This window comes from Panthera onca, chromosome D3 (genome assembly GCF_046562875.1).
Source record: "Panthera onca isolate mPanOnc1 chromosome D3, mPanOnc1 haplotype 2, whole genome shotgun sequence".
NCBI classification, from domain to species: Eukaryota; Metazoa; Chordata; class Mammalia; order Carnivora; family Felidae; genus Panthera; species Panthera onca.
Window position 1 is genome coordinate 88,848,023 of NC_138350.1, and position 24,052 is coordinate 88,872,074.

A 24,052-nucleotide genomic window follows, 5' to 3' on the forward strand; every position below is an offset into this window, starting at 1 on the left:
AAAACATAATTTACCACCATGTACTATGATCCTAGAGCCTGATATAGTCTATTCATCTTTAATAAATGAAGCAGCAGTGTTAATTCAATAAGTTCGTCAAATTCTCAAATCTCCCTAAGTGATTATGAGGTGCACACCCAGTAAGTCCCAGGCTCCCTCCATATATTTGAGGACAGCTGATTATGCTCTACCCATAAATACAATCTTAGACATCCAAACTCTTCAAATTCCAGGCAAAGGTGCATGGTAAACACAGCCTCAACCCCCACCTGGGGCTTATCATCATATGCCAGCTTCCTGACTAAAGACCTGACTCTTCCTCATGTAATCTTTCTTAGAAATGACTTCATTTTCTGGGGTGCCTGGGTGGCTGAGTTGGTTGGGCGTCTAACTTTGGCTCAGGTCATGATCTCACAGTTTGTGAGTTTGAGCCCTGCATTGGGCTCTGTGCTGACAGTTCAGAGCCTGGTGCCTTCTTTGGATTCTGTGTCTCCCTCTCTCTCTGCTCCTCCTCTGCTCACATACTCTCTCTCTCAAAAATAAACATTAAAAAATTGTTTTTTAAAAAATAAATGGCTTTGGGGCGCCTGGGTGGCGCAGTCGGTTAAGCGTCCGACTTCAGCCAGGTCACGATCTCGCGGTCCGTGAGTTCGAGCCCCGCGTCAGGCTCTGGGCTGATGGCTCGGAGCCTGGAGCCTGTTTCCGGTTCTGTGTCTCCCTCTCTCTCTGCCCCTCCCCCGTTCATGCTCTGTCTCTCTCTGTCCCAAAAATAAATTAAAAAAAAATAATAATAAATAAATAAATAAATAAATAAATGGCTTTGTTTTCATGTGGTACTAGCTTACCCAAAAAAATGGCCTAATTTTTGTATGTCCAGACAATTTAAACATGATTTAATACAATGCAACAACCTTAATCGTCATAAAAGAGATACATGCAGTCAAGCTGGAGGTGGAATCTTTAAGAGGATTCTTTCCCATCTGGAATGCCTGTGAGTGATAAACAGAAACATAAGTAACTCGTATACCTGGTAAATTAGCCTGTCCACAAGCTTGTCATCAAAATGTATTCTGTCAGCAAAGTTTTTCCCAGGATAAAAATTCTGGTTGGTCCTATGACATTATGTGCCTTATTAATTAAAAATTATAGGGGCGCCTGGGTGGCGCAGTCGGTTAAGCGTCCGACTTCAGCCAGGTCACGATCTCACGGTCCGTGAGTTCGAGCCCCGCGTCAGGCTCTGGGCTGATGGCTCGGAGCCTGGAGCCTGTTTCCGATTCTGTGTCTCCCTCTCTCTCTCTGCCCCTCCCCCGTTCATGCTCTGTCTCTCTCTGTCCCAAAAATAAATAAAAAACGTTGAAAAAAAAAAAAATTTAAAAAAAAAAAAAATTATGATTTAATGTTTAGTATAAGTGGAGGTACATATATGTTTTGAAATTTAATAATATAAATGAGCACCAGTGAACCCTTCACTTGACTTGGGGACTACAGTTCCTCCCATATCCCATCCTTCTGCCATCCAAAAATCATTATTATCCTGAATTGTGTTTAACATTTCCTTGCTTGTAGAAAAAATAGTTATGCACATATACCAATAATTCATTGTTCAGCTTTAAGTTTATTTTGAGAGAGACAGAGATAGCGTGAGTGGGGGAGGGGCAGAGAAAGAAGGAGAAAGAGAATCCCAACCTGGCTCCTCTGTGCTGCCAACACAGAGCCCAACATGGGGTTTGAACTCATGAAACCATGAGATCATGACCTAAGCCAAAACCTGGAGTCAGACACTTAACCGACTGAGTCATCCAGGAGCCCCCATTGTTTAGCTTTGCTTGGAGAACTACTGAGCTTTACAAAAATGGGATTACAATGTATGTAGCCTTCTAGGACTTTTTTCTTTTTTTTTTTTTTAATGTTTTATTTTTGGGAGAGAGAGAGAGACAGGCAGAACGTGAGCAGGGGAGGGGCAGAGAGAGAGGGAGACACAGAATCCAAAGCAGGCTCCAGGTTCTGAGCTGTCAGCACACAGCCTGACGTGGGGCTCGAACCCACAGACCATGAGATCATGACCTGAGCCGAAGTCAGACGCCTGACTGGGCCACCCAGGCGCCCCAGACTTTTTTTCTTAATAAGAATTCTCTTCACAACATTCTTCATAATAATCCCAAACTGGCAGCAATCTAATTGCCCATTTAACCTCAGAAAGGATAAAATGAAGCATATATACACACAATGGAACACTATCCATTATGTAATGGAAATGAAGTGTAAGTAATGAAAATAAGACACTGCTACTCTCAACAATATGGATCTCATGGACATGTTTATGAGCGAAGCTAGACATAAAAGAATTCATGTTGTATGCTTCCATTAATAGAAATGTTCAAAATTAACAAGATTAACTTAACGATTTTCGCAGTTGGGACAGTGATTACTTCTGGAGGAAGTGGGTAAATGCCTGGGAGAAGGTATGAAGGGGAATGTTGGAGATGCATGAAGGTAATGTTCTATTTTTAGATATGACTGGTGGGTAAACAAGGATGGGCATTTTCAAAAAAACCATAAAACTGTCTACTTATGACTTATTCACATTTTGAAAGATTTGTCCATGTTTTCACAAAAAGCAGTATTTCATCTTCATGGAACAGAACTGGATATTTAGTACTTGGGTGTTACGTGATTTCAAATATTTTTAATTCTGCCGTGTTAAAATTGTTGAAGTCAGAGGCCGTAAGTTCAATAGCAGAGATATTAAGAACAGGAAGGGTTGACAGGTGTGCTTTTCAGAATGAGGAACACTAGGTTTATCTTTATTTACATATATAAGACAGACCAGGGAGAAATATGCATTTATTGTTAGATGTAAGCTGAATCTATATTTATTTTTGACATTGTCTTCATGCAGTTGTTTTTTTCCCTATGTGTATATCCCAGGTAGGATAAAGAGCTTTTCTGTAATCTTCAGCGGTTTAATAATTCCAATGATTGCTGACATAAAACCAGAGTATAAAAGTTTAGGACAAAAAGTTTATTTGTTGGAATGTTTGTTTCAGAAGATTTTATTTTGTTCACTTAATGTTGCAAACTACATTTGTCATAGGGCGCTGATTTTGCTCATCAATCTCGTGATAATTAATTACTTACTATGATCTCCCAGCTGGTTATAAGTAACCAAACAATTAAGTATTGAGCACTTTCTGAGCTAGGAATATACCTAAAAGGACTCCTCTTTGCCAACGTTTATTTTACAAATACAAAATAAGTAATGATTCCAATAGATCAAACATCAATCACGAAACGAAATCTCATCCTTTCACGATAGAACTTCCGGAACCTGGTAAGATGTGAGGTTGAAAAATGGCTCTTCGCTTAATACAAAATATCCTGGCATTCCACACAGGAGGTTCCTCCTCTTCTCCAGGAACTTATATTGGAGTCTGCCAGGATTCAGTGTAAGGGCTTCTTTTCTTCCTACACTCTCTCGGTGATCTGGTCTTGTGGCTCTATTTTTATTCTTTTAAGATTAGCTTTTTTTTAATGCTGATTTTTGAGAGAGAAAGAGAGCGTGAGCAGGGGAGGGGCAGAGAGAGACACAGACACAGAATCGGAAGCAGGCTCCAGGCTCTGAGCTGTCAGCACAGAGCCCGACGCGGGGCTTGAACTCAGGAGCTGTGAGATCATGACCTGAGCCGAATCTGGAGGCTTAACCGACAGAGCCCCCCAGGCGGCCCTCGGGGTTTTAAATACCATCTATTACACCCACATCTTTCCCCAGACCTCCTCCTCTTCACTTCTCAAGGTCAACATGTCCAGAACGGAACTCCTCTTGATCTTCATCCCCAAACTTGCTCCTCCCACAGTCATCCCCCTCTCAGATGATGGCAACCCTATCCTCCCAAGTCATTAGTACGAAAACCTTGGAGTTAAGCTTGACTCCTCTCTCTCAGACCCCACATCATACCATGTCCAAAATGTATTAAACTTCAAGTATCTTGGGGCGCCTGGATGGCTCAGTCGGTTACGTGTTGGACCCTTGATTCCCACCCAGGTCATGATCTCAGCGTTTGTTGGGCTCAAGCCCCGCATCAGGCCCTGCGCACTGACAGTTTGGATCCTGCCAGGATTCTTTCCCTCTCTGTCCCTGCCCCTCCCCCCGCCGATTCTGTCTCTGTCTCTCCAGATCAACCTAAAAAACCCCCAAAAAGAATTAGGTACAACTTCAAGTAGCTTCACAGCCCAATCCAACCTCGTCGGCCCTCTCCTGAACCTAGCACATCGCCTCTCTCTCCCGGATTCCTGCCATTGCCTCCTGACCACTCTCCTCCCTGTCCCTGTGTCCCCAGCAGCCCCTCTCTGAGCACAGCAGCCCGGTGCGCCTATTGCAACATGCACAGCTTGGGCCTGATGCCCTCTGTCCGGCTTCGGCTTCAACCTCTCCGGACCCACTGCGCCCCTGGTCACCTCCTGCCTCAGGCCCTTGCCCTCGCTCTCCTCTCCCCCGCAACCTTGTCCCCTAACATCCGAGTGGCCACCCACTCCGACCGCCTTCATGTCTTACTCCCGTGCCGCTTGCTCCACGAGGCCTGCTGGCCTCTGTCACCGCCTCTCCCCACACTCCGTCTTCCCGGCCCGCGTTATGTTCCTTCCATGCGCCTGGCACCATCTCCCATGTTGCTCCTTTATCCCATTTCCTGTCCCTCGAGGAACCGGAACTTGTGAGACGCAAGCAACGTGTGAGGTCCACGACGCCACAGAACGCTGTTTGCTTAACGCCCCGTCGCTAACTCCTGGAAAAGCTCCGGGCACACGGCAGGCGCTTAATAAATACCTGTCAAACGGACGGGAGGCTCGCCTAAGGCGCCTGCGCCCTGCCGCCCCTCCGCGGCACGCGGCAGAACGTTCCGGCCAGGGCCGACGCGTCCACCGCGGGCCTTGCGGGCGACGCAAAAGGCTCGCTTGCCTCTGTGAGGGCCGGGAAAGCGGCCCGCGCGGCGTCGGCGCCTGCGGCTCCCCCGCGGCCGCACTCCGCCCACACGGCTGTACGCTTCCTCCGGGGCCGCCGGGCCTCGCGCCTGAGCCCCACGGAGGTCAACCCCGGCCCTTCCCTCCCGGACCGGCCGGGACGCCGGGCGGGCGCCGGCGTCAGCAACGTAGGCGGGAAACGCTGGGCGCCCGGGGCACGCCGGGAGCACCCGATACGTGCGGCGGGCTGCGCACGTGACACGCCGCAGGCCGGGACGCTCGGGGCACGCCGGGAGCGTGTGGTGCGCGGGGCACGCTGGGAGGGCAGAGAGGGGAGCGCGGGAGAGGCGGCCGAGGAGCGCGGGCCCTGAGGCCGGGAGGCGAACGGCCCTCGAAGGCGAACCCGGGCCGACCGGGAGACATCGGGGTGAGGGAGCCGGGCAGGGACCGGGGAGGCCGCTGCAGGCCCTGCCGTCTCCCCTCCCGCGAGAAGGGAGAAGGCTCGTGCTTCTCCCTCGGGAGGCCGTGGCTTCCACGGGTTTTACAAACGTGCTCCCGGACGTGGTTCCCCGCCAGGAAGCGATCCGCGGCGGCGGGGGGGGGGGGGGAGGGGGGACCCCGTGCCAGCGCCCGGAGCAGCGCGAGCCGACCTTGTGGGCCAGTGGTGATGGCGGAGGTGGCGGGGGGAGGACGGGCCCCAGGTTCCAATCTTCAGGGCACCTGTTTTGACGCGTTAGTCACAGGGTCGGCGCTTACACCCTGGATTTCAGCCGAATGAAGGCCTTGGCCATGTTTCCACCGCGGTCCTCTAGCCTCCGGGCCGCAGTTTGGCCCAGCGGGCCCCACAGGCCGAGGGCTGCTCAGACCCCGGCCCCGGTGCCAGGCTTGCTTGCCAGTGGGCTCTGCGAGCCGTCGAGGGCGGGCCCCTGCGGGCCCCTGCTGCTGGGTGATGGCCCCGAGCAGCAGGAGGGCAGTGTGGAACCGCGGTTCCGAACGACACGTGAGCGCCGGCGGCAGGGTATCCGGGGAGGGGAAAGAGAAGACGCTCTCTATCTGCGACTTGTCCTGGTCGCGAACTCGAAAACCAGATTTCTGCGCGCTCCTGAACAGAGCAGTGCGGTCTGCGTGCTTTTTTCTGGCTAGTCTTGGAAGACAGGCGGAAGAGGAGGGGGACTGCTCGAGGGGCGGAGAGATGGGGACAGAGGATCTGAAGCCCACGGGCTGACAGCAAAGAGCCCCGTGGAACTCAGAAACCCGGAGATCGTGACCTGAGTGGAACCCAAGAGTCAGAGGCTTAACTGAGCCACCCAGGCGCCCCATCTGCCAGAAGATATTTAAAGGAAGAATGACAAAGTCATTTTCGTGGGAAATGTGTTTTAGAAATAAAAGTAGCGAATCACAAACTTTCGCCTGTGTCTTTGACTGGACTTCTTTAAAATATGCACAACACAGGGGCGCCTGGGTGGCTCAGTCGGTTCAGCATCTGACTTCGGCTCAGGTCATGGTCTCACGGCTCGTGAGTTCAAGCCCCGCATCAGGCTCTGTGCTGACAGCTCGGAGCCTGGAGCCTGCCTTGGATTCTGTGCCTCCCTCTCTCCCTGCCCCTCACCTGTCATATTCATTCTCTCTCTCTCTCTCTCTCTCTCTCAAATAAATGTTAAAAAAAAATAGGAACATTAGAGAAGTTTATTAAAGACAATGTGATAGAAATAGATCTAGTACCTAGATTAGAGGAGGCATTTAAATAGCTGGTTTTTGTATTATTATATTCAAATTGTTTAGGATATAAAACTTCGGGCTTAAAATTCTAGATTATCTTTTTGAAATGATGAAAATTTTCTAATGTGTACGGTGATGGTTGCATAACAGCAAACATAGTAAAAACCATTGAATTGTATAATATAAATAGGTGCGTTGGAGGTTATTTGCACTATATCTTAATAAAACTTGTACCAAAAAGTTCTAGCAGGTAAAAAATTCTTAAAATGTTAGTGATATTTAAATGCTGAAGTCTGTTCATTTGTTTTTACTGACTTATTCCAACACAATATCAAATATTCTGTGGTGGGTTGGTATTAAATCCGTATTGGTAAGAGAATTTATTACCGCTTTATTGTTGTTTATCTTTAAAGGCCTGGTAGCTGAGACATTCAGTCAACAGGAAAATATGAATGATTCGAGGCAGCAGTCATTGTTCTTCATCACATCTCCAGATTTACACAAACTCTGTGCTGTCAGGATAATACTGAGTAATGGGGTGGCGGATACTGAGATTAGGAGTACGCAAATGAGGATGTGCAGGTAAAAAGTACACTTTATGACTGAGGCTTTCTAAATTTTTTGAGACGTATACGCGCTGTTTTAGAAGTATCTCCTTTAAAGCAAACTACTCTTCTGCTCAATCTGTGTATATAGTTTTAAATAAAGGAATTCAGTTTTCTTCTGACCAGGTATATCGGATTACATTTGGGGAAGGACTTAAAATACTTGAGATGGAATATCACACTATTGAGTTTTTGTATTTGTGACTTCTTGTGTGATGTTTTTAATTTAAATTTTTTACGGACATTGATGAATTAGATCAGACTCCCCAAAACTTAGAGATAGAAATTAATAAATATTTATTGAGTACCTACTGTTTATGGACACTTTAGGAGATACTGTAAACAGTTCAGATGACAGTTTCTTTTTTTTTTTAAATTTTTTTTTCAACGTTTTCAATTTATTTTTGGGACAGAGAGAGACAGAGCATGAACGGGGGAGGGGCAGAGAGAGAGGGAGACACAGAATCGGAAACAGGCTCCAGGCTCCGAGCCATCAGCCCAGAGCCTGACGCGGGGCTCGAACTCACGGACCGCGAGATCGTGACCTGGCTGAAGTCGGACGCTTAACCGACTGCGCCACCCAGGCGCCCCAGATGACAGTTTCTCTTAATTTTCGGGTCAGCATAAGATCACTTCTGAAGACTGTTTCTCCAAGAACTATCTTGAAATATCTGACCCAAGGTAGTCTGAAAAACAGCTTGGTTGAAGCCTAAAGTATAACTCCATGATTGTTGAGGACCCAGCGTGTATTAGTCCCTTAAATTATTTGAGGCACTCAAAGAAGGACTCTTAGAAAGCGTGACAAGATTACATCTGTAGCTGCCTTTCTTGGGGAGGAGCAAACAGAATATTGCTAGGAGCCAGAAATAAAGACACTCGCGAGTTGTCCTCCCATTTTGTTCTTAATTACAAAACTTTCCTTCTTCCCTTTGTATATTCTCCCACTCAAGTGCATCCAGAAGCCTGTACCCTTCCTGCTAAGGTGTAGTTTGAAACCTATTGAACATTTACCTGTGACTCCTTGTGGAAACAAATAGTGGGAAACCTGAGATTTTCTGCTGTTTACTCTCAAACCATGCCCACAGAGTGGGATGTCTTGACTCAGTCCCAGTAGCTGACAAAGAGGCTGGAACAGATTGAGAGGAGACTTCACCATGTCAGACAAAGGCAGGCACTGCAAATTCAAGTGCTTGCCGCACTTGGTTCTGCACCCGCGTTCTGAGGACAAACAGGTTGGCCCATCTTACTTTTTGAGGAAACCCCTCCCCGCTCCCCCCACACACACTCATGTCTTTTAAAGTTTGTTTTCCTGATGATGAATTTTGAAATTTTTCATTCTTCCGTTTCTAGTCCCTTTTGTGTTTTCTCCACCTTTTCCTTGATCTTTGAAACAAAATTGATGGTAATTTGAATTGTGATGATTTTTGTTATGAGTTCATTTGGCTGTTGAATGCTAAACTGAAACAACCACCCTCTTCATTTTGGCTTGGAAAACGTTTTCTTTTTAAAGGAAAAGCATCCAGTCGATAGTTGTAACGGTGAAGTATTTGGTAACTTCACTGATAGATGAATCCTTATAGTCTTGTCTCTAATGCCTCCTGATCACCACTTAAAAAAAGGAAAACAGAAGAAACAGAAGTTAAAAGAGCTGGATTCTTAACAATGTTTAGACATCTTCAAATCTATACTTGGACAGAAACGGAGTTTTAAATGAGGAATCTAAGTTCACAGATGAAAGAGATTGGGAAACTCAGATGCAGGGACATGTTTTCATATTAATATCAATATTTGGAACCTAACATTCTTAAATCTTGGATGAATACCTAAATATTCAAGTTACCATGTTAAGTGTGAGGAGAGATGCAGAAGTCTATAGCACAGTCCTTCCCTAGAAGAAATGTAAACTTTTGAATAGAACTAAGCAATTTTCTAAATGTTCTGATAAAGTGAAACCAGACAGTGGGCAAATCCACTTTACAATTAATACATTTCATCTCCACAGGCAATTGCTGTTTTTGCACCAAGATATTCTTGCATCACCTGTGCCTGGAATATTAAACCAAATTTGGGTAGTGATGGCGGTTAGTATTTTAAAATTTTATGAAGTGTTATTACTAATTATTGGGAGCAATATTGATAAGAGAATTAATTATAGCTCAAATTGAATGTGGTTTATGAAGCCAAATTACCTGTATTATAGTTTGAGTGAATCAATTATAGACTTTAACTTTGATATACCTGATATTTAAAATTCATTTTCATGGTTCTAATTTAATATTTTTTTTTCTGTCATAAATACTAAGATAAAGACTATTAATGAGTAAAATAATATAGCATAATTTTTTGAAAATAGCATGGGCTTAATATTTTTCTTATATTTTTTTCCTTAGAATTCCATTAAAGTAAAGGAAGAAGTTTCCCATTCCAACATATGTCCAATTGTTTTTAAAGGACTTAGATCGACAGTGTTTTTAATTTGGAAACTGTATTTAAAATTTTTTTTTACACTTAATAAAATTAGAATGAATTTTCCCAGTGCTGTATGTTACTGGGAATGATAATGAAATGCCAAAAATCTTTATAAAAATTATGTTATTCTGTGATTTTTGTCAAAAATCTTTGAGAAAAGATCCTCTTACTCTCAGATTTCAATTCCTCAGAATCCAGTGAAATGAACATTTATTAATATTAATAAGCTATCAATAAAGTAACATAGAAGAAACTTACTTAAGCTAAAGTAAGTTCTTAAGAGAATAATAATTTCCTTTATTTTTTCTTCTATGTTATATGGTTATATATTCATCTTATCTTTTCATTCTTGATATCATTTTTAAGAAGGATAAGCTGTTTGTAGACAAGTAAACACTAATAACTCTTATTTGTGTTCTTTTCTACCTGAAAATCTTTATGGAACAAGGAGGACATTGTTTCAGAGTTCTCATGAATTCAAATATCCTAATCTTGGCAAGAATACTAAGAGGAAAGCAGGCATATAAAAATATGTTTTGCTTTCTTACAAAGATATTACATAATTTTTTTTATACTTAAAGTAGAAAATGGAATTATTACACATACTATTTTAAACTTGCCATCCATTTCCCCTTGAACAGCCTCTCCTGGATGTTATTCTGGTTCATGGTTGAGGCTGTGAAATATTTTATTGTATTGGTGTATAATAATTTAGTTAATATTTTCTAATGCACATCTGAATTTCTAGTTGTACTACTATAGCGCTTCAGAAAGCATCATTGAAATTATATCATTTTTATTGGTCTGGAAGTTTCTATGGGTCAAATTCCTAGAAGAGGGATTGCAGTGCATTTTATACTATATACATTTATACATTTTATACTATAATCTAGATAATGCTAAATTACTCTCTGAAAAGCTTGTGCTGGATGGCATTTTCATAAAGAGTATATTGAGAGAACCTATATTTCCATATCCTCATAAACACTAGATATTAGCAGCCTTTACATATCTGCCAATCTGTTAGGTTAAAAATAGTATCTTTGAATTTCTGTCTCTTTCATGGTTAGTAAAGCACTTTGGCCTTTTGAACTTTCTCTTGCTCTTACAGTTGTGTCCATTTTCTTTATTCATGCCTAGAAATTTACTGTGTATTAAGAGAGATGTTAAATATTATAGAAATGTATTAGCCTTTTCCTTTTCTAGGTTTGTATCACTCCCAAAAAGGCTTTCTTAACTTTGAGAATGTACCTACAGATTCTGTTTTAGGGAGAGAATGATTATCACTTGCTTCTCCAACACATAGGAACTGTTAGGATGATGGCCTGATGATGTGTCCTCTGCTGTATAATGTTTAAATTCTTTTTGTATTTCTTTAATTAATAGTATATTTAAGTAATTTTTATAAATGTGGATTTTTGTTGTTTTGTTGTTGTAGATAACATTTTATAAAGCTGGAAAACTTAATGCCTATATTGAAAAACACGGAGCTAAAGTAAGTTCTTAAGAGAATAATAATTCCAAATACTATTTATAATGATTTTGTATTCAACTTCTTTTTGTCATCAAACAAAACTTAAAGTATCTTTCTCATAAGTTATTGCCATGCATGTGAAAGAACCTGCCTTTTTGGTTTTTGAAGTTTGTGTCGAATTTTTATTCTTTCTTCCATACATTCTTGATAAAATTCATCAATCAAATTATCAGGGTCAGGCATTTTCCTTGTGGGAAGGTTTTTAACTATAATTTCAATATCATTAATAGATAATAGAACTATTCAAGTTATCTAATTCAAGGAATGTGTTCGTTTCATCTAACTTGTCACTTGTACTGACATAAAGTTGCCTCTAATACTCCCTTAATTTCCTTTGCTGTAGAATCTGTAGTGATGTTAGCTCTCTCATCCTGATACTGGTAACGTGTGTCTTTTTTCCCCCCTCCCTAATCAGTCTTCCTAGAGGCTTAGCAAGCCTGTTGATTACAAAAAACAAGCTTTTGGTTTTGTAGATTTTCTCAGCTGTTTTATTGTTTTGTATGTCATTGATAATTCATTTTGGTCTTCATTGTTTGTTTTCTTATGCTTATTTTGGATTTAGTTTACTCTTCATGTTTTAGTTGCTTCAGGTGGAAGCTGAGGTCATTGATTTGAGAACATTCTTTTCTAATATAGAGACATTTAGTGCTACAGATTTTCTGTAAAATATATGTTTTGTTTTTATTTTTTCTCTAATTCTCCTTTGATTTCTTCTTTGAACTATGGGTTAGAAATGTGTTATGTAGTTTCCATATATTTGGGGATTTTCCAAGGATACTTCTATTATTGTTTTCTAATTTAATTGTAGTTAGAGAACATGTTTTGTATAACTTGAACCTTTTTTTAATTTATTGAGGCTTATTTTATGGCCCCAAATATGGTCTTTCTCTGAGTTCATGTTTGAGTTTAATGTTGCAAGTTGGCCTCATCCTGCTGCTTGAAGTCCTATTGATAGTATCCTTAATTAAAATATCTGTGAAACAAATTGAACAGATTTGGTCTTCTTCCTTGCCAGCAAATTAGTTACTTATATCTTGGGAAAATTCGCCAGACCAAAAGGTCACAAAAATGAGGGGTGAATAATCTTTGGGAGACAATTCTCTTTGGCATGTCTTGCTAAGAGAGGCAGTGGCAGCATCTTCTTCTAGGCTATATTTGCAAGGATATTTGTATAGAAAACAACCTTGGTTCTTTCCTCAGCCCTGGGTATTTTCCTTACATGCACGTGCTAATCCGTACTTAGCTGATGAGTCAAGACGGACTCTGCTGATCTCAGAGTTTGCTCTCTGTTCAGTTCTCTCCCTCTAATGCTTTGCCCTCAACACCAGCTCACTTGGCTTCTTGGACTCTCAGCTGGCTCCTCAGTGGAAGGAACCCATGGCTCTTCCAGGGTTCTCCTTCCCTGCACCACAGCCTAGAAACCCTCCTTAATCAATACACAGCGGGTAATTGTAGGTTTCCCATCTCTTAAGGATTGCTCGTCTTTATTGCTAGATGCCCAGTGTCTTGTGAACCATTGTTTTATATAACTTGCCCAGTTTTTTAGTTATTCTAGGGGGAGGATAAATCTGAGCCTATTACTTCTTACTACTCAGAAGTAAAAGTCGTGATTTTTCAAAATTCTCTACAAGTAGAGACAGGGTGCTGGTTTCATGTGTGCCTATGTAAGTATTTAATTGTTTTCTGATGTTGAATTAAAGTGAACAACAAGGAAAATTATTATAGTATAGTTCTGGGCTGGTTTCCTCTGTGCAAAGCAAAATACAAAGTAAAGTGTAAGGTCCTACCTAGCACGGGAGTTCAAAACTTTAGGTTTATTGGGCCAGGATAAGGAGGGAGAATTTGGGCATTGTAGCATGATAGTCTTCCTGGTTTCAAAGCAAATATGTTTTAACACTTCTTTAGCTTTAGAACAAGATAGGATTACCTGTAGTGATGACTATAACTCATATCCAAAATAACCCAGTTTGTTTGGTGGTGATCTAAACAAACATTTTCTTTGAGTTTACAGGGGCATGCCAATTGCTGTGAATTTGCCCATGTTTTTTCTTTAATATGTTTAGGTGGAGGCTCCACAGAGAGTAATCCCTGTAATTCTTCAAAACTGCCTTTCATACTCACTCATGGCTAGGCTTGCTCCAGCCTGGAATAAAACTGGCCATCTCTTGGTGCAAGGTAACTTTATCTCTTTCAGTCATCAGGGGTTTCTGAACTAGATTATTTCTATTATGGGCATCTGTTTTAAATTTCAAGATATATCATTTTTAGGGAATAGTTTTTAAAGTTTCACCCCAACTAAGCCTTCTTAGGCAAGTCCACAACAATATAAATGTCCTCTCCTTACCTAGGATGGTATCCAGAGGCCACTGATGTTTTTTCAAATAATTTTTAAAAATTATATAATACTTGATGTTTGGAAAGGAATAACTATAAGTTATGGAGAATTATGATAAAATGAACACAAATTACCAACATTGTTGGAATCAAAAGGCTCTTCTGGATTTTGTGTTGAGGTCTGTCCATTTTCTAAGTATTTTATGCCCGGAAATAACTATTAAAAAGAAGAATTTCTGAACTTGGATACTTTTTGAGTGATTGTATTTTTTTCCGAACTGTCTTCAGATATTCCTTTGTGTAAAACTGCATTTTAAAATATTTTGCTTAGCTTTGATAATTACACAGAAAAAGATTTTATTTATCAAGCATGATTTATAAGTTATAATAATAAAGCATGTCCTATGAATTTTTTTAAGGACGAGAATTTCTTTCTCAGATGGGAAAGCAAAGTGCTGTTGGTAAGTAAAAATGTATAAGCCAATAGATAAAACATTAATATGGTCAACAGTTGTTAAATAAAACAATGTTACAGATCGTTGGGTTGTTACAATCAATGATTAGGTTATGTCATAATTGAATCGGTTGTTAATATAATCACAATTTACCCAGGACATCACCTCTGGGTCAAAATATATGTTCTTACCTATAAGAGAAAAAGTTAACTTCTCTTAATTGGAATAAAATCTACATTTTTAATTTCTCTACTTAGTTAAAATTATGACCCTGAAGGAATTTAATTCTACAGGCATTTGTAATGTATAGTTTCCAGAATCATATAATTAAAAATTGTTAGTATCGTTGTAAGGAAAAGATTTATTTCTTATGAGAACGCAATTCTTCTCCTTAAAAGAGTAAAGAAAGATTGTCTAAAGAGACAAAGATGATCTAAAATACACAGTTTACAGTACAGTCTAATTTGTTATTGATAAGCATGGCTGTTGGGCAGGTAGACCTGTTCCTAAACAGTAGTCTAGAGAGAGCAGAGAGGTGGAAATCCTAAATCCAAGGAGACATTGATCAATCATGGTAGCTTTCACCACAATTTGTTCATCGCCTTAAATCCTGAGCTAGCACCTCTAATCCAGAACTATTCGCTTTGAGTTAACTTTCAGGCTGAAGCCTATTTGCCTTCCTTACACTGGTTTCATTTTTAAGTTGCACAGTGGCAGTCACTGTGCTCTAGCTCTGGACAAATGGGTTCATTACAGAAATTCAGTTTCATCCCCACTGTCAAGAGACTATAGCTGCCAGAGATTAAAGATAAAAGTTTAGGAGAGCAAAATCCCTCACTCTTGTATTACAGTTTTTCTTTTAGTTTTACCAAATGTAATATTCTACAGCAAAACTGACAAATTGTTAAGTGTATATAGCTCATTGGATTTTCACAGACTACACATATCCTCATAACCAGTTCTCAGATCAAGAAACAGAACATAACCAGTTCCCTGGAAATCCCCTCATGCTTTCATCCAGGTACTACCCCTTCCCAAGATAACCACTCTCTGACTTACGTAAGTAATTTTGATTATGAGAAAGCAAGGTAGAAGCTTTGGGTCTCTATGAAATCTGTATTTTATCTGCTGGTATATTGATAAGCATTTGTTAGGAAAAGACTATGAAGTCAGGAGCTCTGCGTGGTACCTCTCCTGATTTAAGAAGACAGTGTCCATTTTTCACATATAATATATAATAATAGACACGAGGCTTGTAAAAGGTATTTATTGAATTTTTCACTCAACTGTAGGATGACTCGCTGTTTTATTGTAACCCTGCCCTATGACCCCTCAACACATACATGGCCATATATCAGTGTTGTTTCAGGCCTCTGTCTCATCTGCAGACTCTCAATTATTATATGGTGATTTTTAAAAATTTTACCACGTGAGGAAAAAATACATATTCTTAACTGAGTTTCTAACGTGGATAAATTAAGTTAAAGTCCTTTCTTTCATTACTAAAATAGTTAACTTGATAAGATGGGGGTAATAGTTCTATAAAATTCACAGTTAAATATTTTATTTTCAGTATTAGACATCAATGTAACTGAAACTCAAGTTTGTCTAAGTATAGAAGCTTACACAATCAGACTGCCACCACCTGAGGTACCACATATTTTGATTTCTATAATTTACTAGATTTATTATATACTTAATGTACTATTATTATTACCAACATGCTAGTAGATTTTGGTTTTTAATAAGAAGAGTGATAAGAGCTTTTTATTATCAATATCCATAGTATTAAATGCTTAATATGTTGATATTGTTCTAAATCTTTTACTCAAAGAAAACAACATACTGTCAGCTTAACACAGATTTAATCATATTTTCTTGTTCAAAAAATCTCTTTAGATGACTTTCAAGACTCTCCACAACCCTCCCTTGCCTCAGCATTCACTACTTGCCTCTGTTTTCACCTCCAAATATTAAAAGCACTGTTTCGGTTCATACTAAATATCATATCCCCTCATTAGCATTCTAGTAGCATTTTTTTTGCATCTATTTTCTTATAATGGTTTTTGCCTTCCTAGTAGAAGGATATGTCTTTTCTTTTACTAATTCTCATAACACCCAGCATAGACACAGATTAATAGTAACTCAATAAATATTATTTTCTTTCTTCTGTTTCAGTGGTTCTCAGTAGAGGGGGGGTGGAGAAGGAAATGAATGATTTTGCTCCCCAGGAGATATTTGGTAATGTCTGGAGAAAAATTTGATTATGACAAAGGGGGAGGGTTGTGTTGCTACTGGCGTTTAGTGGTTTGAGGTCAGGGATGCTGCTAAAAAATCCTATAGTGCGTGGGATATCACTATAACTCCACCCTAACAAAGAGTTATCCAGCCCAAAGTGTCAGTAGTGTCCAAGTTGAGACGGATGACTCCTCCTTTGCTTAGAGTGACCCTCTGATTAGTTATAGATCATACTCATATTTTAAGAGCCAGCTCCAATGCTACTCCATTCATATTTCTCTTTAATTTTTTGATTACCTGTTATATTGAGGCACTAGGCAAGTCAAAAGTAAATAAGATCTAGTTTCTGGCCCTTAAGAATTGTGTAAGCAAATAGGGAAACTGACCTGCATAAAAATAAATGGAATGGACAGCATGACATGAATATCTTGTACTGAGAGGAAACGTCCCAAAGCCTGGAGCCATGGTGACCTCCCAGCCTCTTTTAAACCTTCATGCTATTATGAAGCATACTCACATACTTATTTGTGTGTTTATTATAATTATACTCATTTTTCATATTGCCAATTTACTTTATAATAAGCTTCTTAAGGACTAATATCATGCTTTACTGCCCTTTGAATTTTCTATAGATTATACTTGTGTTTTATATACCCGAGTTTCGAATCAATTAGAGATTGACAAAGAAGAATAAGACATATAGAAATCAGAATACCACCTTTATTATTAGGATGAGAATATAATTTATGGTCCAAAATGGATACTTTTGAGAGTGAAAGGGGCACTAACCTAATAGAATACTGGCCCAACCTGTATGAACTGGAGTCTGTTAAAAGTAAAATCAGATCAGTTAAAGTTGTATTTATTGTATTTATTGCACATAAAAGAATAATTTGTGAACCAGGAGTCTTCAAGCCAACAGTGGAATAAAGCTCAGAAGGGTGTTGTGACAGGACAGCTTATATAATGAAAATGTGGAAACTATTTTATCTTTATAATAATTGGTTATAGTAATGGAGTTTTCAAAATGACAAGTAACTGGTTAAAAGTTATTATCTTACTCTGTTTTGGAAAACAATTTAAGTTTTATGATTTTTAGAGTATTTACAAGAAATAATTGAAATTAAATTTCACTTGTTATACAATGAGCTAAATTAGGTTTTACTTGCATGGCTTAACTGGTTTTTTCAAGTTTGGTCTCCATTTTATTTAATTCATATATGGTCACACTGTTTATTATTGAAAAAAAAAACAGTTGTTAAAGAATGTAGCCTATCTGAACCCTAGAATTAAGTAGATTCCCCACCTATGTATGAGAGTAGTGGAAACCCAGAGCTCCCTTGGGAGATCAGGCACCAACCCCAATATGACAGAATGCAGTACACTACTCTTTGCCAGCAGGCCAGCTCCCAAGAGGAGGAAGAAGGAATTGTCCCAATTTTATCAACCAGGTAAGTCACCCCATCTGCCCTAGGGAGGAATGAATGAAAGGGTAGGGAGCTATCAGGAATATGTGTTAGAGCCTTCTCAACATGGAAGCAAACACCAGAAATGGAGAAGATGTACTTCTGTCTTCTACTCAACATTATGTATTCAACGCACACTTGTTCTATTGATTCCCTAAATTATAATTGATCATTAGCTCCTCTAAATCTCACTGTACCTAAATTTTTGATATGGCATTTTTCACATTCCTTTATAAAAATTGGTTTCATACATGTCTGTGTTCCTACTAAGTTGTAATCCCTTTGAGAGTGTTGGTTTTGCCTTATTTGTCTTTGTTCCCCATGTAGACTAAAAGATAATTACATTGAATTTTCCTTTTATCAAAATCTAGTATTGGTTATAGGTCAGGGGAGGGGAATAAAAGTGAGGAGGAGGATGTTTATCATCTCACCCCTTTCTAGTTTATTTTCTATACTTTCATTCCCCTTACGGAAGCAAATTGGGACAGAGGTTAAGTAACTTGCTCTGGGTCATGAAGGGTAGTAAGAAAGAGATTCAGGATTTACAGTTTTTCCTTTGACTCTGTTCATTCTTCTACACTGCATCATACTTCCTTCACCTAGCCTTAGGTTTCTTGACTCAGATTTGTACGTCCAATAGAGCCTGACAGGAGTGGATACTTAAAATGTATTGAAAAAAAAAAATACAACAATTAAACAACCATGTTTGACAATCTAGTATCAAACTAAGTGTCGTAGGAACTACATGACTTTAGAGTTCAGAGAAAAAGGAGATGTTTGAGGGAATTCATATTTGAAACCTTTGGAACTTAGACAGTGTTTTCTACCCTTTCCTTCTTGAAATCATCTGAAATTTGATTTCCCTGAAATTGCTTTATCCAGAATTTCCTACCATTCATTCGTGGTTCTTCTTTCTCTTATCACACTTTAAGTGTTACTATTCCCTAGGGTTCCATTTTCAGCATGCCTGTCTTTTCCTTAGCAGGTTCAACTAGTTCAGTGGTGAGCTGGTGCACTGGTACCTCCCTAATACTCTCGTATAGTTGCAGCTTGCCCTCTCAGAAACTGTCACAGGAGTGTACTCATGATGTGCAGTCTTGGTTATGTGTAACACTGAATTATTTATTTGTCACCCTCCCTCGCCTCAACTGTGTTCTTCCTTTGTACTTATTCTTGGTTACTGGCATCAACAGCCAATAAGTTACCCAGCTACAGACTTCAGAGTTATCCTTGGCTCTTGCTTCCTGTATCCAATCAGCCATTAAAGCCTCCCTTGATCTCTGAAATCTCTTCCTCTCTCTCCATTTCCATTGCTCTAATTTAGGCCCTCTTGTTTGCCCAAACTATTAAAATTGGTCTCCATATTGGCCTTTTTTCTAGCCTTTCCTCTTATTTACTCTCTAATTCTTCACAGTGTCAGCAGAGTTCTCTTCCTAAAACAGACAGCCCCAACCTAAATATCTCTAGTATCTCAACATTGCTTAGAGAAAATAAAGTCCAAATTCTTTAGATTGGTGTTATAAGGAAGAAGTGATATTTACCGAGTACTTTCTTGTTAGTGAAGGTCTGTTCACATAAGGACATGTTATAAATATTTGTTAAGTAAATACATATAAGAGGTTAAATGTCTTTGGGGGGGTGTGTATGGTGAACACTTGGGTAGTTTTCCAGTCTTCAGAAAAATCTGTGTTGAGAAAATCCAATATAGACCTTAAGTGCTGGTACCGTGGAGGTCTCTGCAGCAATTTTCTTGGGTCTCTGAATAGTGTTGAGATAGGCAGAAGAATATAAACTCAAGCTAATGTAAGTGGGTGTATATGAGAACCCATAAACTGTGAACATTTGGACATATCTATCCTCTCTGGATTCAGTTTTGGGTTCTGTTTTCTCTCAAATAATCTACTTATTCACCTGTAGTCAGTCTTTCCTGATGTTCATAGCCATCCCAGTACTGACCATCCTTTCTTCTGTCACAGATTAGACAACTCATCTCTTACGCACAGCATGTCACAGTGCAAGATTTATCTCCAGTGCACAGAACAATATTCATTCTTAGTGTCTTTGCTCTCTTACCTCACAACATAACCAGCACATCTTATCTTCCTGTTTCTACATTCATGTTTTCCTGCTCTGCCCTGTTCCCTCATTTCCAGTAATCTTAATAAACGCTGCCAGAATTCAGAGAAGGATCAATCACTGAACATAGAGGAGATGGGTCTAGCTCTAGGCCTATAAGGCTTTTACTGGTAGAACTCAGATAAATCAGAGTAAGGGCAATGCTTTCAGCAAGTGTATTGTTATGACCTATCTAGGCAACAACAAAAAAATTGGCCTGTTTAGTTGAAGTTTAGTGAAAAGCAGTAGAGAATGAAGTTAGGCCATTATTTCGCAAAAGCTGTATGATGATATGTTAAAAAGGGGATGAGGGATTATGAAATTATGAACCATTCTCTCTGACCCTAATACAGTGTCCTCTTAGGAGGACATTAATACTTTATTCTTCACTTCAACGAAGTCCCTCCTTATCTTTGACTCACTGTATTAAAATGTCCCAGAGGGTGAGGAAATGTAAATGAAGAATTCTTGGCAAACTATAAGCTTAAATACCCTGCAGATAGGGCACCTGAGGACCAGAGGAAAAGCATTCCAGGAGATAGAGAAAGGATACAGAAGGAGAGTTGAGTATTGGCTCTCCCTCCCAAAGACCAAATAGAGGAACAACTCTCTGACTCATTCTCCAGTTAAAAAAATTTTTAAAAGTAAAGAAAAAATTAGTAAAGATGCTATTCTGACAAAATGTAAATACCTTCCTTTAGAAAGAATTCAACTTCCTATAAACTAACATCACCAAAACATTGAAAACCATTTGAAATAAGTACAAGATAGGCATTGAGGTTGGAAAGTGAGAGAAAGCATAAAATACGTGATGTGTTGTATAGAGAGAAGCAGGGTGAACTGAAACACTGATTGCATTATGTGAGGTGTCATGCACCTCCAATGTAACCAAGCCTTTAACACGACTTTGTAATTGACTGTGTGCACATGTGTGTGAGATATGTGTTTTTTAATGTTCCTTTTGTTTCACAAAATCTTTTGAGGACTAATGCATTAAATCTTATTTCTATTAAAAGCTAAGAGAATTTGATATTTCTCAGAGTGTTATCAAGGATTTTGATACTAACAAGAATGCCATCATTGAAGGACATTCAATTTTAAGCAACTGGTGCTACGTTTTGCCAAGGTGAGATTTCAATTTGTAGCTTCTGGGGTGGGTCCAAGGTGTAGTGGTTCTCTCTCATTTTGCTTCGACATCAATGTGTACGAAAGTATAAAGGAATTTTTGAAACTGACTTGTAACTTGAAAAGTGTTGTCATACTTACAGAAGTCATCAATTTCCTTTATCAAATTAGTAAAATAATTTTATTATACGCTTAAATTTTTGTTAAATATAATTTTTACAAAAGTAAAATTTCTAGATAGCTCATTATGAAATTACAACTATTATAATATCAATAAAACCTTATAAACTTTACGTATAATTAATGATTCATTATCATTTGACATGAGCTGTTTTTTAAGATTGTACCATCTGTAGGGGAAAAATGGCTTATTATTTATATAAATAGGACTATTGGGATGAAATTTTAACCTGCTTAGGAAAAAGAACTTTAATTAACTAAGAGAATATGCATGATAATTTAATCATCAAAGCAGGGAAGAGGTAGATAGGGAACACGGGTTTGACTCTGATTCATTCAACTCTTAATAGACTTTTCCCTAATGTCTAACAGTTATCGGCACGCTTCTGTGTGGCAACATTTTATTAGTCATTATTTTGTGTTTATAACTGGCATGTTGTTTTTATCAACTCAATTTCACTTTTTCCTAACAATTCTGGTTGTTGAGATTTACTACAGTGTGTGTTAGGAACTAGGAGCAAATGATTAGTTTTTACTTATGTAAAGAGAGTTGCTAAATCTTTTTGAATACTTCCTGAATTAAGTTACATAGTTAAATAAAATGATATCCAAGAATATTTTATCAACTCTTATTTTTCATAGTATGAAAAGGGGACAAATAATAAGTATTCTTCACACCATACCCCCTGACTGTCCTTTTCATTCATATGAAGATTTCCAGATGCACTGGGATGACCTGGTAAGGAATAGAAACGTGTATTATGTTAGAAGCTATTTGATTTTGCTTCTTATGATTTAACCCAAGTTTAGCTTTCTCTTGAGAGAATTTCAGCTTGGTTCTTAATTTTCAGTATGGCTATAAACTTCCAGAAGATTGTGGAAATATTAAAATATACTGCAGCATCTACTTCAAAATGATAGGAGAAAGGATCTTCACATATCCTTTACACATCATGTATAACAGAAGCCCCCTGCCAGCCTCATGATCCAGTCTTGCTTCTGGCCCTGATGTGCATCATCCTTTTCAATCTTCTCTGCATCTAAATGAAACTGCTTTCCCCTCTAACTTCTTTTTCTTCTGCTTGAGTGTTTCTTGTTTTCCTTAGTTTTTTTAAATTAAGGATGAGCTTAATAATGATGTTTTTTCTCTTAAACGCCATTGCAACATTTTAGGCAACAAAAGGAACTTCAGAGTACCTAGAAAAATGTTTACATGATTGCTAGTAGACAGTAAATAATCCTAGAAAATAACCCTAGAATTCTCCTTAGTCAGGGGCTCCCTCCAGTGGCATTTTGGATATTACTGAAAGGGTGGAATTAAAAGAATTTGTCTCTTAACAGAGATTTTTCTTTTTGGAAGATTATTTCATCTCACAGGCAAAATTTAGAGGATCTCACTTGCACTTAATGCACCTGAATGATTTAAGAAAATGTCTTTCTTAACATTATTTTAAATTTAATAATGATTACATGTGTTCAGGTGAAACTCTTCAATTGTAATTGATACTGATTTCACATTCCTGTCTCTGTATTCCGACCTGCTAGAGTTTCAGACTGGAAGAAGGAAGAGCCATTATGTTCTCTTTCTGCATTCTACACTTCCTAACCCAAATCTTAATGTAAAATTGAGGCTGACAGAGATCAACTGCTCCCTTTCATTAGATGCAAAGACATTGTTCCAAGTCCTCAGAATATTTTTCATTAGAAAAGTAACCACTTTTCTCAAAGCTCTGCTTTTGGAGCTTGAATACAATCTGTATGTGTTGTTTCTCTGTACCGAATTTTTACGGCATATTGTTTATTATAAATACTTATTTTTGTAATCTATAAAGGTCATAGTGTCTTTGTTATAAATCATTTTTGGAATATCTTAGTCTGCCAGCTCTGTGATAAGGACACAATAAGCAGTCTGGAGTGTTAAAATAGAAGGAATCAAGATCCCTGTGATAAAACATACTTTTAGCTTTGGAAAATATGAAATAAGAAATGTATAAAATAGGATTTAGTTATGTGTGCCTTTTAACAGTTACTATTGTAATTACTTTTTAATTCCATAGAATTTGCTCTCTCTTAAGTACAAAAACTGTTCTATTATTCGTTAACATTATTCAGATACCCTCTCAGCTGCATCAGAAGTCAGCCTATACAGTTCTTTCCAAGAGTAGATTTGGAAGGTGTGTTGCAAAGTTTCCTTTCAGATTTAAAATCTAAACTGCCTCATATATGTGGCTTTCCCATAAAGATGACAACGAAACCATGCTACTACACACAAGAACTAATGAAGCCTCATGTACAGGTAAGAGATTTCATATCCTACTGAGTTTTCCAAGACTTAGTATGCACCTATCTTACTTGGATCTCTTGCTCTCTGTGAGGGACTACCTAGCCCATTGTGCTAGAATTCTTTTCTCTCAGGTCAGTGTTTCCCTAATGCTATTTGATGTGATTGTACTTGATCATTTGTCACTGACATTTATTGTTATTACTGTATTTAACATAGTAATATAGTAATAGTTGCTTACTGGTCTATTCTAATTTAGCATGAACTCCTGGAGGACAAATATCATATTCATTTTCTTATACCAAGTACCTGGTACAAAATAGATGTTCATTAAAAGTTTTTTTTTTTTTTTCAATAAATAAATGATCTTATAGTATAGTTTGGAAACATTCGCCTCATACAAATCCAAGTGTACTTTGAATTGCCACTTCATTTGAGTCTGGTTGATGAAAAAAGCCTTTGTATAATTCTGTTTACAGAAATCGAATTAAATCAATAACGTTTTCATTGTAAGAGGATACGGGAAGTGAAATCTTGTGAAGAAGTACCAGCAATTAAGTAATACTGGTGAAGAA

At 38.9% G+C, this 24,052-nt stretch overlaps 1 protein-coding gene and 1 long non-coding RNA gene across 2 annotated transcripts in view; one reads left to right on the plus strand and one right to left on the minus strand.

Annotated features, from left to right (window-relative positions):
* Nucleotides 1-2,843: 2,843 nt before the first annotated feature.
* LOC132665073 (uncharacterized) lies at nt 2,844-5,153 on the minus strand. The gene is made up of 2 exons (XR_009603953.3): nt 4,823-5,153; nt 2,844-3,534 (listed from the first exon to the last, which is right to left on the minus strand). It is a non-coding gene; the product is annotated as an uncharacterized LOC132665073 (long non-coding RNA).
* Nucleotides 5,154-5,241: 88 nt separating this feature from the next.
* Nucleotides 5,242-24,052, plus strand: part of CD3H18orf63 (chromosome D3 C18orf63 homolog) — a 31,634-nt gene continuing 12,823 nt past the window's right edge. The window contains exons 1-11 of the mRNA XM_060611861.3: nt 5,242-5,383; nt 7,089-7,257; nt 9,283-9,361; nt 11,188-11,244; nt 13,347-13,458; nt 14,037-14,078; nt 15,646-15,722; nt 20,908-21,017; nt 21,839-21,935; nt 22,048-22,151; nt 23,309-23,492. Of these exons, the coding sequence (XP_060467844.3) occupies nt 7,124-7,257; nt 9,283-9,361; nt 11,188-11,244; nt 13,347-13,458; nt 14,037-14,078; nt 15,646-15,722; nt 20,908-21,017; nt 21,839-21,935; nt 22,048-22,151; nt 23,309-23,492 (996 nt within the window). The 5' untranslated portion in view covers nt 5,242-5,383; nt 7,089-7,123. The remainder of the gene's footprint in view (nt 5,384-7,088; nt 7,258-9,282; nt 9,362-11,187; nt 11,245-13,346; nt 13,459-14,036; nt 14,079-15,645; nt 15,723-20,907; nt 21,018-21,838; nt 21,936-22,047; nt 22,152-23,308; nt 23,493-24,052) is intronic.